The sequence below is a fragment of the Carcharodon carcharias genome, chromosome 22 (assembly GCF_017639515.1).
Source record: "Carcharodon carcharias isolate sCarCar2 chromosome 22, sCarCar2.pri, whole genome shotgun sequence".
NCBI lineage: Eukaryota > Metazoa > Chordata > Chondrichthyes > Lamniformes > Lamnidae > Carcharodon > Carcharodon carcharias.
Genome location: NC_054488.1, coordinates 55,005,271 through 55,023,580, shown reverse-complemented (window position 1 = coordinate 55,023,580; position 18,310 = coordinate 55,005,271). Strand labels below are relative to the sequence as shown.

Here is an 18,310-nt window from a genome sequence, read left to right as displayed (position 1 = left end):
GTAGCAGCCATACACTTCAGATAAAGACTCAGGGAAATTGTCCGTATGTTCGAACAAATTAAGTACCACCAGCACAATCTTGCCATTCAAAGTAATATCATGTTACAGGAATGGAGAATCATGTCAAAGCATTTAATTTGTTTGTAGCTTTAACAGGACTTGATTGATTGTTCTTCCATGTCGAAATTACTTTCGCACTTCTCATACAGTGTTTGCTTACAGAATAACTAAAGTGGACTTTGTCAATGCAAAAAAAAAACACTTCTCAAATAGTTCAAAGCTTCAGTTTGTAAAAAGTACTTTTAAAAGATCACGAACAACAAAGATTTTAGAGTTAAGCCGTGCTAGAAAAATGTTTTACTTGGCAAGTAGATCTTTTCTGAACTTGCCTATATTAGTTTCTGGCTTGCCAAAAATTGTTCCTTGAACTTTTAATCAGAACTTTAAGCGGGATTAAAAATAAATCTGCAGTTTTAATGAGTAGGAGTCAATTCACTAAAGTCAACCTGCCACATAACTACTGAGCTAAAAGAGGTCAGAGGCTGGGTATTCTGTGAGAATAACTCATCCCCTGACTCCCTACACTCTTTCCACCATTTACAAGATACAAGTCAAGAATATGGTGGAATACTCGCCACTTGCCTGGATGACTGCAACTCCAGCAACACTCAAGAAGCTCAACACCATCCAGGACAAAGGAGCCAATTTGATTGGCACTCATCCACCACCTTAAACATTCACCTCTTCAACTATCAGTACACAATGGCTGCAGTAAAAATCATCCACAAGGTGCACCGCAACAACTCACCAAGGTTTCTTCAATACTTCAACAGCATGGCACAAACCTGTTAACTGATCTCGACGACCCAAATGGACAAGAACAGCAAATGCATGGGAACATCATGACCTCAAAGTTATACACCATCCTGACTTGGAAATATATCACCATTCCTTCATCAATGTTGGGTCAAAATCCTGAAACCTGCCCCCCCCCTACTTAAAGCATTTTGGAATACCTTCACCATACAGACTGGGCAGCTTATCATCACCTTGTTAAGAGCAAGTAGGGATAGGCAAATGCTGGCCTTGCTAATGACACCCATACCCCATGACTGAATAATTAAAACACAAAAATTCATAAACAAAATGACACCAGGAAGGAAGATATGTAGCCTACTTGGTAGGGTCTTTATCCAGCAGACCTCTACCCTCCAAAAGGGGATTTATGCTCACTCAATCATAACAGCACAAAAGAGAGTCACAAAGATCTTGACCTAAAGAAATTTCCTTCAATACTTTTTTGATGGCATGGCATTGGCTACTAGATTATTGCCTCTCATGCAGCATAGATGGTCTGCTCGGAGGCAGAGCTGAGAGTTTTGTTGACATGAACCTTTTGAAATGAAAGGCAGCTATATAAGCAGCTTGTTTTTGTGGAAGTCACTAAAAACCTATAATATTTGAACAAGCAGGATTCAAGTGTGGACAGATGTTTGTGGTGTCAAAACTGCACCCAGTATAACACTATTGAATCAGTAATGGGAGATGAGTAGAGCAACTCAGACGGACCACAATGGTCTACACTGGCCTAACTAGTGATTCGTTTGGGTTCAAATGTTCTTGACTACAGCTCAAAGAGATGAAGGAAGAAAAGAACCTACAACAATCTAAGGTGACCAACATTCACCCTCAAGCAACGCTGGCAAAAAAGTGATTTAGTCTTTCATTTCATTTGCAGTCAATAGGATCTTGTTGTGTTCAAACTGGTTGCTGCATTCGGTTGTAAATGATTGATTTTTTTTTAAAAGTACGTTCATTGGCTCTGAATAACTTAAATATATCATGAGGATATGAAAGGCACAAATCCAAGACTTTATTTTTTTTCTTAGAATCATTGGAAGATCTGAAGCAACAGCTCTACTGCTAGAGCAGCATCCTCCATGCCAGCCACACTCAAACTCTCAGTGACACTAAACCTAGAAACATAATAAAATAGAAGCAGGAGTAGGTCATTCAGCCCTTCGAGCCTGTTCCACCATTCAATATGATAAGGGCTGATCCTCTATCTCAACGCCATACTCCTGCTCTCTCCCCATACCCCTTGATGCCTTTAGGGAGTCCAGAAATCTATTTCCTTCTTAAATATATTCAGTAAGTTGGCCTTCATGGCCCTCTGTGATAGAGAATAGCACAGGTTCACCACCCTGAGTGAAGACATTTCTCTTTTTCTCAGTTCGAAATGGCCTACTCGTATCCTGAGATTGTGACCCCTTGTTCTAGACATCCCCCCAGCGAAATGAAACATCATCCCTGTATTTAGTCTGTCCCACCCTGTCAGAATTTTATATGTTTCAATGAGATCCTCTCTTATTCATCTAAACTCCAATGAATACAGGCCTAGTCAGCCCAATCTCTCCTCATACGACAATCCTGCCAACAGTCAGTCTGGTGAACCTTCGCTGCACTCCCTCTATGGCAATTATATCCTCTCTTAGGTAAGGAGACCAAAACTGCACACAATACTCCAGGTGTGGTGTCACCAAGGCCCTGGATAACTGCAGTAAGACATCCTTGCTCCTGTATTCAAGTCCTCTTGCAATGAAGGCCAGCATACCATTTGCCGCCTTAATTGCTTGCTACATCTGCACGCTTGCTTTGTGATTGGTGTACAAGGACATCAAGCTCCCTTTGTACATCAACATTTCCTAATCTATCACTATTTAAATAATACTCTGCCATTCTGTTTTTCCTACCAAAGTGGATAACTTAACACTTATCTGCATTATACTCCATCTGCCATGTATTTGCCCACTCACTGAACTTGTCTAAATCACCTTGAAGCCTCTTAGCATCCTCCTCACCATTCTCATTCTCACCTAGTTTTGTGTCGTCAGCAAACTTGGAAATGTTACATTTGGTTCCCTCATCCAAATCATTGATATATATTGTGAATAGCTGGGGCCCAAGCACTGATCCCTGTGTTACCCAACTAGTTACTGCCTGCCATTCCGAAAAAGACCTATTTATTCCTACTCTCGGTTTCTGGTCTGATAACCAATTCTCAATCCATGCCAATATATTACCCCCAATCACATGAGCTTTAATTTTGCACACTAGCCTCTTATGTGGGACTTCATCAGAAGCTTTCTGAAAATCCAAATACAGTCTAGACCCTAGAGTTAAAAGCATTCAATGTCCTAAATTGGAATTCTTCCTTCTCAAAATATACATCTCACCCTTCGGCTTATGGGGCCAATTTTCTTGTTCTACCAACAAGATTATCTAACTCCTTCATAACTGAAATCGCCTCAAACTCAACTGATTGATGCACATTGACAATGTTCTACCAGCTTGAGGGATGAAGTGCTAGTGCAAAAAGCAATCTGTAGGTGAATTTCCCAGCAACAGGAAGGAGCAGGAAAAAAGTGGTATCTTCAAAACAATCAAGCCTCCAAATCACACAAGAGTAAAGAGCCCTATTCCCTCTCCATGCCACGAAGAAGCAAATTTAAGAACAATCATTGGACTTCTGCTATTCAGGACTAGGCAACACTGGCTGTTGTCATCTTGTTCCAAACTTTTGGGGAATATGCTTAATTCTGATAAGTGCAGCTAAGTGTAACATGGATGTAGTATTGGCACACCCTGTCTACTCCTGTGACAAGGATATTCTTGAAAAATAGTCTCAAGTTGCTGGAATCAGTCCCAGCAGCTTTGGGCTGAATACCAGTGACAGATACTTTTTCATACCATGTCAATTTCAATGAAAGTTAAGCATCCTCAATGTTTGCCTAACATCTGAAATGGTGCACCATGGTTACGTTTTATACAGGTCTTAGCCTCAAGACAAAAATTGTTTAAAACATTAGCAAAGTATACGTTGCACGAGACACATGAGGCACAATTCTGACCTTGGCATGCGACATGCTGGACCATAAAATAGCGTGCGCTGACGTCGGGCGAGTGTCCCGATGTCATCATGTACTCGCACAACATTTTGGTCGGCGGGCACGAGTGATAGCGAGCGGCGCGTCTGCCGACAACTGAGAGGCCTATTAAGGCCATTAAAGTTTCAATTAGCGGGGTTTTTCGCTGCCCATCCAACGTTACAGTTGTCAGGCAAGCGAATCGGCCAGGCAGCCTTGCATTTTTGAGGCAACCTCATCCTACAGCAGGATGAGGTTTCCGAGATCAATTATAAAAACAGATAAAAACTGTGTGGACACAATTTTCAACATCCGTACGTTGAGGTAACTCATTCTGGCGCACAGGCCTTGTAAAATCCAGAAACAATCTGTTTTTATTTATTCCAAAGTCGTCAGTTCCCTGAGGCAGCTGTCTACCTTCAGGGAGCTTTCCTTCCTGTGTCCCCCTGCGTCCGCGCTAACTTCAGTGCTTGCCCTCCTCCCACCCCGGCAGCACGACTTTCACGCAGGCTGGCTGGCTGTTAATTGGCCAGCCTGCATGAAATTGCAGTCGAGGGCCAATCGCGGGCGCCAGCACGTTTCCCAGCCGCTCCTGAGCCTGCCAACCACGCCCGCAGGCCAAGATCAAAATCCTGCCCATGTATGCTAACGAGTGAGAAAACAAATCATGGAAACAAGATTTATATGACAACTCAATGTCACGGTTGTGAAAAGATCTTGAAAGTTGCGTTACCCTTCATGGTTTGTTATTTCCTCCGAGTGAACGCAGCTAACACAGCTTAGCAGGATACCAGGATAACAAGAATCAATATGATTTGCATTATACTATATAGTGATAAATATTACAAGATGGATCAGGCTTGGAAAAGTCAGCGGGATACTTTTCTAAAAAGTTAAATTGGCATCAAAAAGGTATTCTACCATAGAAAAGGAAACCCTGGGATTTTTACTGGCACTAAAATATTTTGAGATATATTTCAATCTCGGCTGCAAAGAAACCCCACTATATACCAACCATAATCCCCTGGCCTTTATAGAAACATTTAAGACTCAGAATGCCAGATTGTTTCGACGGAGTTTGTTACTACAGCCTTATAACTTGAAGATTGTCCATATTGCTGGAAAGGATGATGTAATTGCTTGTGTTATCCAGAATGTAATTTTTGTCAATATAACATAGAAATCAAAAGATCAGAACTTATGCAGAAATTCTATATAAGGAGTGAGTGAGAATGGGTGAGCGCATGCTTAAAATTGTTATATTTATGTTATATATGTTTTTCCTATATGTTTTGTAATGAATCGCATTTGAAAATGGTGTTTCATTCTTTACAGGTGGAGGGATGTGAGGAACCCATTTTTGGAAAATTTGAAGAACACAGAATTTTGAAAATTTTCCTTCCTGAGTTATTTTTAAAAGTCAGCAAGATTAATTCGGAGCTGTAAATATGCCATTCTTCAAGAAACCAGGGGTCAACAGACATATGTTGTGGGGATACCAGGAGAGGGAAAAGATACTTTGTATATCTAAAGTTAACAAAGGACTACTGATGCCAGGCTAAAGACTCCTGCCAAAAGCAAAATACTGCAGATGCTGGAAATCTGAAACAAAAACAAAAATAGCTGGAAAAACTCAGCAGGTCTGACAGCATCTGCAGAGAGGAACACAGTTAACGATTCGAATCCATATGACTCTTCATCAGAACTAAGGAAATATAGAAATGTGGTGAAATATAAGCTGGTTGAGCGGGGTGGGACAGGTAGAGCTGGATAGATAGACCTGCTGAGTTTTTCCAGCTATTTTTGCTTTTGTTAAAGACTCTTGCTGCTTGGTTAAAAACATATGGTGGCCTGAGAATTTTCTGAACATTTGATTCTTTGAAACTCTCGATTAGTGTTGTTGTGCCTTAGAAGCAGTTTGCAAGAAGACGACTCTCCCTTTCTTTCACTCTCTGCCCCACCTTTGTGTTTCATGCGGTCTAGAATGAGTTAAACTTTCATCAGAATAACTCATCTGTTTGTGATAAGACTTATCAAGGTCAGTTTCACCAAAAATCGATCTGAAAGAACTTCCAGATCTATTGTGACCAGAATTCTGTTAGATCAACAGCATCAAGATCTTTTTGAATTTTATCCTTTTAAAAGAAACATTCCCAGCTTCTGCAGGGGAATGTGTTTGTTTTGTCCTTTTTTTTTGTGTGCGTGCACACACATGCACGTGTGTGTGTGTATGTGTGTGTGAGAGAGAGAGAGAGAACAGAGGTTTGAACATCTGTTTTTTTTTTACACTTCTAAGCTACAACTTGTATGCTAACCAGTTCAATAACTTGTTTTTAAAAAGTAGTTTGTTTTACAATAAAACAATTTTTTTTGTGTTTACTGAAGGAAGTCTAAGTAGAGTCTTTTTATGCTGGGAATAACAATATCAAAGGTAAACAATTGGCTAGTTTTGTGGATGAATTAACATTTAAACTGTTATAACCTGTGGAGAAGTGGGGCTGGAATTAACTGCGCAATCCTCTCATCACCATCCATAACATAAAGGAGGTTTGAGGCTAACAAGATTCACTGTAGAATTATCTTACACATTGACAAGCAACACTGTTCCTCTTGAACAAATGTTAACATCTCAACACTAAAGGCACTTTAGATGCATATAATAGTCACTGGGAAGATGGTCAGTGAGGTAAAATTACTTTTATGACTCATTGTGCGGCATCCAGCTTGATGCCACTGCACCTGCAGGATTTAACTTGATACAGATCAAATCAAACTGCTTTAAAAACAAAATATTTTTATAACACTGATTTTATTCCAACATTTTTACAGTAAATGTCACAGCTATGAAAGTACTTTTCCGCTACTGCGTGCTTTGAACCATTTGAGAGCTGTAGCAGCATTCTTTTACACCACTGGAAAAGACTAGATTACAGTTGTTTGAACTGCACTTTCAATACATTTTCTTATGTCGGCAAAGCGCAATTATATATTTATTATACTGGAACAGCCTCAGAAAAATCCAAGGTGGTGGATCAGGCGTGCTTAGCTTCTTTACTCTGTCTCCATATTTTTGACAAATGTACAAAGATTTGAATGTTTAATAAGGAACTTGAGTGTAACTGTTGGTTCGTATGGCACTTCCCAGCCAATTTTGACTTTCAAATGCCACGGCAGCTGTCTTTCCATGGCTGAACTCACTCAATAATGTACAAGCTACAGATCCTAGGGTACCATGAGCCCCAAAATATTACCAGACATATTAAGCAACTTCTTCTGTCCAAAGTCACGATTTATATTTCTAATGCTTTCCAAGAAGAAAACTGCAATTGCAGACGATGCATTGGGTATAAATTTGTGACGTGTCAATGTTAGGCCGGTCATAAAGGGAAGGTCGAAACGGACAAAAGAAATCACTTAATACTTTAGGGCATGGTGGTAATTTACAGCCACAGCATCTATTCATAAAAATCTTTGAAGAAAACAGAGCAGGCATTTTTTTACTTACCTCATCTCTCATATAAACACAGGCTGGAATAGCTTCCAACAGCTGTTGTTCAGAAATCCTAACAAAACAGGAAAAAACTGTCAACATTTGATCTTGTACAGAGCAAAAATATTTATCACCTAGGTAGCAGGGGACACTCATGATCAAAATGTTAAGTAAGGGCAATAAAAATATCATGAACCGTTAAGTCTTTGACTGCTTTCCTCAGAGGTCAATACTATACAGATTTTAATTTGATCCACGAGGAATATCTTGAGTAACCCAGTTGCAACTGCTAACATGTAACTATAAACAGCTGTCAACATCTCCACACTCAAGGCACACTCCAGATGCTTATCCATCTGCTACTACCCAAAAGGTGTTGACAGTAAGGATAGCATATATGGAGGCTGCACTCCACGGTGTGACTCACCGCACTGACATGAAAGTGAATCTAACCTCACTTGGTTTTCAGTAAGGTGCTCCTTTTGATCATTTTAACACCATCTGTGGCCAGAGAATCTGCTTCAAAATTGCTGATGACACAGGTTTTAATTAAGTACTGTGTGAATTCAGCAAGCTTTTAAAACTGGGTAACTCAATGACTTTCACCGTCACTTTCATTAAATTGTACGCCAATTCAAGCCAGATCCAAGATGGCTATAATTACCTACCATGGTGGCAATCAAATTCCACTACACACAAATTGCACACCAAAGAATTTTTTTTAAAAGTACTGATCCTTAAACAACACATCAATACTTCATGGTTACCAGATAGCAACTCATGTTCCCTTATGTTGTTAGGTAAAACTTATATTCAAGGGTTTGAATGATAAATCTGCAAAAACATTTGTTGACTTACATGCTAATATTCAAAAGTAGACAAAATATTCTTTCAAAATAAAAATGACCAATCACAAGGTAACAGAGAAAGAGTGTAAATGTACATCATCCGTATTTTGCTGTGTGTGTGTCAGTTATCAAGGTCCATCACAGGATAACATACCACACCACGCCCTACACATCTTCCATCTTAACCTGAAACGACTATATTCAGAAGGATATTCTCCTGGATTTGTTTTGGCCAATGGACACTGCAATCCTTTTAAACCAAGGTCCGATCTACAAAGTTTACTTAGTAAAGAACATGGCCACCAGTGATACACAGGTTAACATCTCTCATCAGTATCTCGAAAGTGGTGCATGTATTCCTCCCACACACCCATTACTACAGCCCTCATTAGAGTGAAAGTGGGGTACGCTGTATTTAATACCATCAGTCTCTTCCAAATTGGAGAAGAGGCAGGTACAATGTGGACCTCTTCCTGAAAGCTCAGTTGACATACAATCTCTCCAATACCTAACCTACCTCTGAGAAGGCTAAAGGACACTCGTACAAGAACATGGCCAAAATAGCATCAACCATAAACCAGCATTGCTCTCATTATATCATACTAACAAAACTGATGTGTTAATACAATTTCAGGTGAGCAATATAGAAACAAAATGCATCTTCAAAACATGAATAAAAATTACCCAAAGTAAACATCTTCCATTATCTTTCCAAAATTCGGCACAGGACATGATCAACGCAGGATTTCCTTTAATCTTGCACAGTTAAAACATTATCTACATACTGCAAAGGCTTTATGAAGCCCAGATAGGTTCTTAAAAAGCCTTTGTTATCATTTCACAAAGGAAACCCAATCTTTTGCCAAAGTAAAGAGATGTTTTAATGATTATTACAAACCAATCTGAAGGAACAATTTGCCTGTATTGAAAACGAACTTGAGTTCTTTATCAACAACAAAAACAGAATTACCTGGAAAAACTCAGCAGGTCTGGCAGCATCGGCGGAGAAGAAAAGAGTTGACGTTTCGAGTCAATTTTCGATGCTGCCAGACCTGCTGAGTTTTTCCAGGTAATTCTGTTTTTGTTTTGGATTTCCAGCATCCGCAGTTTTTTTGTTTTTATCTTTGAGTTCTTTATCACTAATGTACACACCTCTGTATCTATAATATCATTAGTGCTGTTTCATCAGTCACTACCAACTGATTCTGGGGCTGTAAACTCAGATTTTGGTTACTAAATGTTAAGTTCTGAGCAGATACTTTATTGATTTGTTTTCATAAGAGGAAAAACACTGCACCTTAAGTCTCTTTATAAAAAAAAATGGTATTCTGCCTGATTCCGGTTTTGAAAGGGAAACCTCACATAGGTGTAATTTTAGAGAGTGGCTTTCAGAATTGTTCAATTTCACGTGTTGGTTACAACTTTTTTTTAGCAATATAGATTGGATATGGGGAGTAAATAAATCTCTTAAAACTTTATGGGATTCAATTGGTTTCTTTTTATCATGGTCACCAGTTGTTCATTAATGGGTATCAGAAATCAGTTAGTTAGTTAATGCGCATTTTTCAAGTAGTAGTTTTTGACTGGGTTTAACCCATCAGCATGCTTCACTTAATACAAAGTATTTTAAGTTAATGGTTTAAATAACCCAGATCAGAGTAAATTCTATACACATGAGAATTAACTGCTTTAAAAAAACTGTCTAATGAATAAATGCTCATATGTTCTGCATCAAGGTACACTTAAAAGTATTTTTTGAATTGTAATATCAAGTTTTTGTTTCCAACGTGAGAATTTTTGATGTTTAATTCTCACCAGCAGTTAAAAATATTAAGTTAACTCAGTGAGCCAAAATTTAAAGAGCACTGATGTTAACACAGAATCTGATGTAAACATATGGCTCCTTCACTTAGGATGTGTACAGGCTGCCACTTTGAAAAACACATTATAGATACTTAACACGTAATGGGAATACATTGTACAGTGAATCTACTTCGAATGGTACATTAAAACAAATTTATAAATATTTTATCAAGGAAGAGAGAAAATGGGAACAATCCTTCTTTGCCTGGTCACTCATCTTAGCATCATTGCTCCAAGAATGCTGCTTAAATAGATTTGCCCTACTGCAACCTGGCCCCAGTTCCCTTCACAGTGCAAGGGTCAATACCCAATGTGCTGACTTGTCAGCAGGCAGAATTCATCATCAAACACTTTTAAATCAGGGGACAAAATGCAATTTATGGTGTGTTTTTTAATAAAAAGAAATATAAAATGCATTTTAAATGGATTTCACTTTACATTTTATTGCCCTCACTTTAAACGAGGGAATGCAGAATAAAGTTCAACTAGATAAACAGGACCACACCTTCCAATGGACAATCCTGTGCATCTGGGAACACATTGTTTCATCACATCAATAAGACGAAACATTCTGCATATGGTGAAAAATGACTGCTAAACCTTTGAGCAAGCCACAAAAACTGGTGTCACACAGTGCTACAGGAACCTTAATAACCAACATGCACACAAGATCAAACAACCTGAAACATGACACATTCTGCAAGACCACATAATAATGTGTCAAAAATAAATTATATAAATAGTACAATTTCTTAGAGTCAATTTGGAAAACATTAATTTCACCTGTACAAATATTGGAATCTTCACAAGTTTCTACATAACAGGAAAACTGTGGGCAAGGGATAGAATTTTACAAATGCCTAGTTTTGAATACATTTACTCTATAATAAAAAAAACACAAATGTACGCACTTAAATGTGAACTTAAGAACAATTTTGAAATAAGATAATGTTCTAGTTATTTGCAGAATTACATTTTAAACAATTACTCAGATTAATATTATACAAGCATATTCTTGCACGGAACACTGGTGGCCTAAATAGCAAAATTCTTTCAAATTTAGTAATTTCTTTCCCCACTAGTATGAAAGGGTGCACAGCAGCATTATGCATTCAAAAGTCAGAAAATCATGCCACACAGGTGCCCAATAAACAACAAGTCTCAGCTCAAAAGCAGATAAAAACTCTGTCAACCGATGTCAGCATAGTCTATGACGAGCACTATTCTTTCACTGCTGACAACCAAATTCAGTCAATGCCTTGAAAGATTTTGCAGAATAAAATAATAAATTGCTTTGGAACTAAAATCTACTAAATGGTAGCTCAGAGTTCATAGGTTCATTGAGCAATTGAGCAGATAATCTAGGCTGACATTTCAGTGCACTGTTAAGGTGCCATCTTTTGGACAAGTTATTAAGTTAAAACCCGGACTGCACTCTCAGGTAAATGTAATATGGGGAGGCATAGTGGTATTTTCATTGCCTAGTATTCCAGAGACCCAGGGCAATGCTCTGGGGACACGGATTTAAATTCCACCACGGCAGATGGTGAAATTTGAATTCAATAAAAATCTGGAATTAAAAGTCTGATCATAACCATGAAACCATTGTTGATTGTCTTTAAAACCCATCTGGTTCACTAATGTCCTTTAGGGAAGGAAATCTGCCGTCCTTACCTGGTCTGGCCTACATGTGACTCCAAACCCACAACGTTGTTGGCTCTTAAATGCACTCTGAACAAGGGCAATTAGGGATGGGCAATAAATGCTGGCCTAGCCAGTGACACCCACATCCCATGAATGAATTAAAAAAAAAATCACATCACACTACTCGAAGGAGAGGAGTTCTCCAGGCTAACATTTATCCTGCAGCCAGCATCACTAAAAGAAAGGTTATCTGGTCATTTATCTTGCTGTTATTTGTGGGACACAACTGAAGAATTTGAAGTATCTTCAAAAACAGTCTTTAGCTTTTATCATTTACTTCTACACAAGATATGGAGGCTTTTGAAAGTGGAAGCAAGTACATTTCTCTGGTTGCTGCATCAACTGCAGAAATAAGAATGGCTATTGTTTCTGAATAATTAGGCAGCCAATTTGTACAGGCACAGCTAAAGGCTATCCACCAGAGAAAGGGTCACTATGTTAAAAGATGCCTTGAAAGATTTTGCAGAATAAAATAATAAATTGCTTTGGAACTAAAATCTACTAAATGGTAGCTCAGAGTTCATAGGTTCATTGAGCAATTGAGCAGATTTTAGTGAGATTTGAGAGCCAAACAAGGATATACACTGATTGATTAGTTCAAAAAATTACATTTCAGCAAATACTGCACATAATAATCCTGTTCCCAGGATCTTTAGTGAAAACAATACAAGCAGAAAAAGTTTCCTTACTGCTTGATTAGAGGCATACAAACTAAAGATTCTTCCCATACAATATTAATGCTTTAACTAGGGGTGTAGCAATGCCTAAGCTTCAAAGTTTAATGTCTTCCACCTGGCTCAGATACTAAAACAATCCAGCTTTGAAGCCTGTCCCAGTCCATTTCCCAGTCTCGTAGCAATAATCTTGCATCTACTCACAATTTTACTTCCTCCAGTCTTAATAAATTTCCCCACCAAATTTTGCTCTTTACACCCTTAATTTAGTAGATAACCAGTTCAATCCAGTACCAATTTATTATTCAAAGTAAAAGTAGTTAAAAAAGATATTCTTCTAAAATCTCTACCAGTTGCAGGTTAAACTTCTTTATGTTCAGCAAAAATCTTGGGCAATGTTTCATTAAAATTGTAGCTACACAGTCTCAACTGAGGCGGTGGATAATATCATTAAGTGCGCAGGCAATGTTGCACTGTCCACACTTTTACATGGTGTGAATTTAATTCTGTAAATACAGCAGATACAGGACCAACAAAGATTAGGATAACATGGAAATTCTGCAGAAGATTTTTGGTGACTACTTGTCCACAAGCTTAATACTTGTTCATCAATAAAGCAGGCATCAAATGCCATAACAAAATTACCTGGCAGCATTAAAGCACAATTATTAAGCAACAAATTTTATGGACAGTGAGCCTGTAATATAACAATTAACAGTTTAACAAAATAGTTCATACATTTCCAACTGCCATTTTATGAGCAACTGCAGCCATTTTACATACTGAAACACAGTAATCTCAGTTTCCTAGCTCTACTCCCTAGCCACCAACTCCATCTTTTGCCCTGGCTTCAGGCTGATCCAGATTGTTCACAACCTTGGCATCCTGTTTGACCTTGAGGTGAGCTTCCACCATATTTTCTCCATCATGACTGACCAGTTCCACTTCCATAACTCAGTTATCTCTATCCTTGCTTCAGCTCACCTTGTGCTGAAAAAGCTCATCCATAACTTTGTTAATCATAAACTCAACTATTCCAACGTGTTTCTGGCCAATGTTCGGCTATGCATCCTGCACAAGTTTGAGGTGATCCAAAACTCTGCTGCCTGTATCCCAACTTACAAGTCCCATTCACTCATCACCTGTGTGTTCATTGACCTACATTGGTTCCTGCTCAAACAATGCTGCAATTTTAAAATTCTCATCCTTAAGTTCAAATCCCTCGGTGGCCTCCCCTCGGCCCTAATGCTAAGCTCCTTCAACTCTGGGATTTCTCCAATCTTTCCATTCTGGCCTATTGCGCATCCTTGATTTTCATTGCTCCAACATTCGTGGCTGTGCCTTCGGCGCCTGGGTCCCAAGCTCTGGAACATCCTTCCTCAACCTCTCTGCTCTCTAACTCTCTCCACTTTGAAGACAATCGTTAAAATGTATCTCTTTGACTAAGCCTTTGGTCACCTATCCTAATACTTCATGCAGCTTGGTGTCAAATTTACTTCTGTGAACCACCTTGGAACGTTTTATTACATCGAAGGCACTATTTAAATGCAAGTTGTTGTCGTAATGGAAACCATTCTGACTAAGACAATTAAATACTAATTTTCTTGCAGGATCTAAAACATATTAAACTATTAGCTTATTGGCTAGCAATAAGCAGTTAGCTTATTTCCATATTCTAGAAAAGTTCCAAGACAGTTGGTTTGACTTTGAAACAAGTTTTTTTTAAAATTTACATTTAACAGTTAAGTGTGAGATGTTGTGCTGGATTAGAATGTGATTTGTAATGTTTAGTGTTTCACAAACGCAGCACAAGATGAAAGTCTACTTATTTGTCTGGCAATAAGAGCTCCAAGTGAAATAAAAAAGTGACAGTGCCAACAGCAAGTCTAGAACATTACAGTTCACAATTCGTGGTTAATTATTACGCCAAAAGGCATGTCAGGTTTAACAAACGGAGATTAAGTTTGTGACTGACAACTTTCAATGGAATAGGGTGAAAACACAAGGTACTGAGAAATTCCAGATTCAGGTTTCTACACACCATGATCATGTTGCTCAATGAAACTCTCCATTTTCTGTAAATTATCATTAACACTTAGCACAAAGATCAAAGCAAATGGCAAAAGAAACATTCTTGACAAAATATTTGCACAAGTATATTCTGTTGTATAAAAACGTTGTGCTGACTGTATTGTGTGCACACATGTACAAAAAAACCTCAGCTACTCAATGTACACTTTTTTAATGGTTTAGCACAGGTGAGGGAGGTAACACCACTTTGGAAGCTCACACAGGTTCCTTCCAAATGTACAAAAACAAAAAACTGCAGATGCTGGAAATGTGAAATGAAATTTCTTTTGAATGTATTTATGACGGAGGTTTAAAAAAAAACCAGAGCACGTCTTTAACAAGAATCACGATCAGTTGCAGTCGACCTCAGCCAATGAGGTGGTCATCCAAAAAAGTCTGTACCAGATGATAATAGATCAGAACTGTTGCAATTTATGAATAAAAAGATGACAAACATTTGTGAGATCAAGAAACCCAATTGCATTTTACACTTTTATGGCAAAGTAGAAGCATATTATGTACAATCAGGCCCATAACTTGTACAACATTGAGCATCTGTGCCTGCATTGAATTCCATTTATATCGTAATTCCTTTTTCTTTAAAAAAAAATCAAATTTTAAAGCTCTTTCTTCATGAGAGACATTCATCTCACATGATGGAGAAATTAGCTGATGAGGTGTGCTGAGTGAGAACAGGAACAAAATGATAGAAAAGTACAGTTTACAAAGGTAAAAGAGCCATTAAGATAGAAAAGAGTTGACTCAATGAAGCAATATCAGATAAGGTATAAGCACTATAATTTTTGCAGTCAAGGATAGATGCCAATATGGAGTATAGACCTATGAAATGCTGAGGAATTCAGCAGCAATGTGCACAGCATAATTCAAAACGTACTCAATAAAGAGCTAAAGTACAGATATGAAGACTAAGTAAACATGGCAAAAGATGTGTTACAAGGAGAATTTAAAAGTGTTTGCAGGTAGATAAAATGTTAAGGAAATAGTCTATTCATTCTTTCTCAAAGTGAGCAAGTGTTTCATTTTTAACAGTTAAACATTTCACGAATTAATATATTATATACACATCACCCAATAAGCATATTTCAAACGGCTCTATAAACCTGGAAAGATGGTGCCATTCGTTTCATGTGGATAATGAGAAAAACATTCTAAGACAAATAAAAATATGGATAAGTTAACATCGATCCTAATTTGAAATAATTAATCAGTATTTTGCCTCTTGGCAGAAGGATCTGTCAAATTATGGCCACACATATTTCCTACCACTTTTTGTCCCCTCATCTTCCAGGTTGCCTCTGTGAATAAGTTTTAGTCATTATCAGGCACCAAAGCACCTGCACATCTTTATTGCTACAGAAACAAATTACACGTTGCAAAGGATAGCTGCTAGATACTGAACAACAGATTTCACTCCATTTTGAATGGTCTTGCCTCTTAAAAGAACAGGTTGTTGCACCCATGTTCTCTGGCTCTCGCCACTTTGTAAAAGAGAATTCAAAAATGAATTCAGTCTAGACTAAGTTGCAATTGTTGAATACTTTTAACTGCACTTTGAAGGAGAGACAAGAAGAAGCTCTTAGCTAGAAGGGAACAGTCACCATTTCGTCTGCTCTCACACTTGACAAATTGAGTATAATTAAAAGCAGATACACTTGTAAAGACTTAAACAGTATCAGGTATCTGAAGGAAATGGAGTACACATCAATGTTATGGAAAAATACTGCAAATTAAAGAATCATAAAATGACAGCAGATACTAATTATGTGCAATATATGTTTTTCACAAAGGATTCTGTAATCAAAAAAACAAGTACATTCGATACTTCACTTACATGTTACATTAGGAATGGATTAAAATCACAGTTTTAGCGAAATAACATTTTAAGCTTCAGTTCTACTACCTGAATGTTGATTATGGTTATTAGGCTGCACATTTCTCCATAAAGAGGTGGATAAATTAAAAAAAATGAAAAACATCAAAAAGTGGAATGTCTTTGATGTCCTCCACAACATGGTGGGGATTAGCACTGGATATTCTGATCACATATTACATTTTGTCCATTAACAGTCTTGAAATTCAATTGATTGATTACCATGATAAAATTTGCTATGAGCACATTAAAGGGTCATCTGTATTGAGGGAAATGCAGAAGAAAGTACATTTTTCAAATTTCTGCTCTAATTTTTCATCTAAGATTACTCCCAAAATTGAGTTCACAACTTTAATAAAGGAAGCAATAATTTAATTAAAATGCAGAAATACTAAAACCAAATCATCCAATAATATGTCCTGCCCCAAACCCTGGGTGAAACCAGATATTGAGGATTTTACAATGGACATTAGAAGGATATTTTACATTACAATTAAACTGATCTTCAGTCAATTGTCGGTTAGATGCTTTACAGTACATTCCATTTATATCACAGAACACCACAATTATTTTTATACTGACCAGCAATTCCACAGAAATGATAGGCAACAAGGCAACTGGGAACAGAAGCATTGTATTGAGTTAAATAGATGCCTCTTTAATATATGTTCAGCAAGACTTCAGATCTCTAAAGTCCTATCTCTCTTCCCCAACTATTCACCCCTCCATCAAATCCATGCCACTTTTCTTTCATAGCCTCAGCTGCAACGACCAAGCTCAGAAGTTCCTGAAACTACTGCTGGCAGACATGCCTTATACAATCGTAGAATGATATAGCACAGAAGGCAGCCATTTAGTCCATCATGCTTGTGACTGTTTTTCAGGCAGAGCTATTCAAGTAATCCTACTTGCCTGTTCTTTTCCTTTCAAGTACTTAACCAATTCTCTTTTGAAAGTTACTACTGAATCTTCTTCCACCACCCTTTCAGGCAGATCACAACTCTGTGTAAAAAAATGTTTTCTCAGCACATGGCACTGAGAGTAATCCAAAAATTACTATCTTTGAGGTCCTGCTTTTTAACTTTTTCCCTAGCTGCTGAAACTGACAACCAAACCTCAATCCTTTTCCTTCTTTTGTCATTAGTCCCCACATGAACCATGACATCTGGCTGTTCCCCTTCTGGCCCCAAATCATTCTGCACTTTCTCAGTGATGTCCTTTACCTTAGCACCAGGGAGGTAATACCATGCGATACTCACTCCTTCATGTTCTTTTCACCTTAGAATTGAACAAGCAAATGACAATACTTCCACCAAATTCACTTAGAATCATAAACTGTTGCTATTAAATCATTTGCTCACCTCTTCCTGGTCTGTTTTCTGTCCCATTATGAACCTCGTACTCCCTTATTTCAAAACATTTGCAGCATTTCCTTCTGCTGTTCTTGAGCCTTTACTCCTTCTAGCTTCACCTACTGTTTCAGGGACTATAGCCATACTTCAACATGATCAGTCCTGACCTATCATTGACAAGATCCTTGGCTTGAATAATTTCTCTTGCCTTTGTTTTTGGTCCAGTGTAATTTACCCTGATAGCTACATTTTGATGCATAACCTGAATGAGTCTATTCTAGCTCTAAAGCATGGCCTCCTGGATCTTCCTATTAGTCTCTTCCTATTTGCCAATCTTAGCATTTGATTTTGCTTTCTTTTGCCAAAGTTTTTCCCTCTGCTGAAAGCTTTTACTTCTTGCTGGGATGCAGTTTCATAGGCACTCACTACCCTCCACTAGACATTTGTTTTACTGTTTAAGTCTTGACATGACTGTTCACAGGTTGCTTGGCT

The 18,310-nt window shown here is 38.0% G+C and overlaps 1 protein-coding gene across 3 annotated transcripts in view; it reads right to left on the bottom strand.

Moving 5' to 3' along the window:
* aspscr1 (ASPSCR1 tether for SLC2A4, UBX domain containing) overlaps window positions 1–18,310 on the bottom strand; it is a 205,092-nt gene that overhangs the window by 141,295 nt on the left and 45,487 nt on the right. For all 3 annotated transcript variants that reach the window (XM_041217161.1, XM_041217159.1, XM_041217160.1), the window contains one exon: window positions 7,432–7,489. In XM_041217161.1, the coding sequence (XP_041073095.1) occupies window positions 7,432–7,489 (58 nt within the window). The remainder of the gene's footprint in view (window positions 1–7,431; window positions 7,490–18,310) is intronic.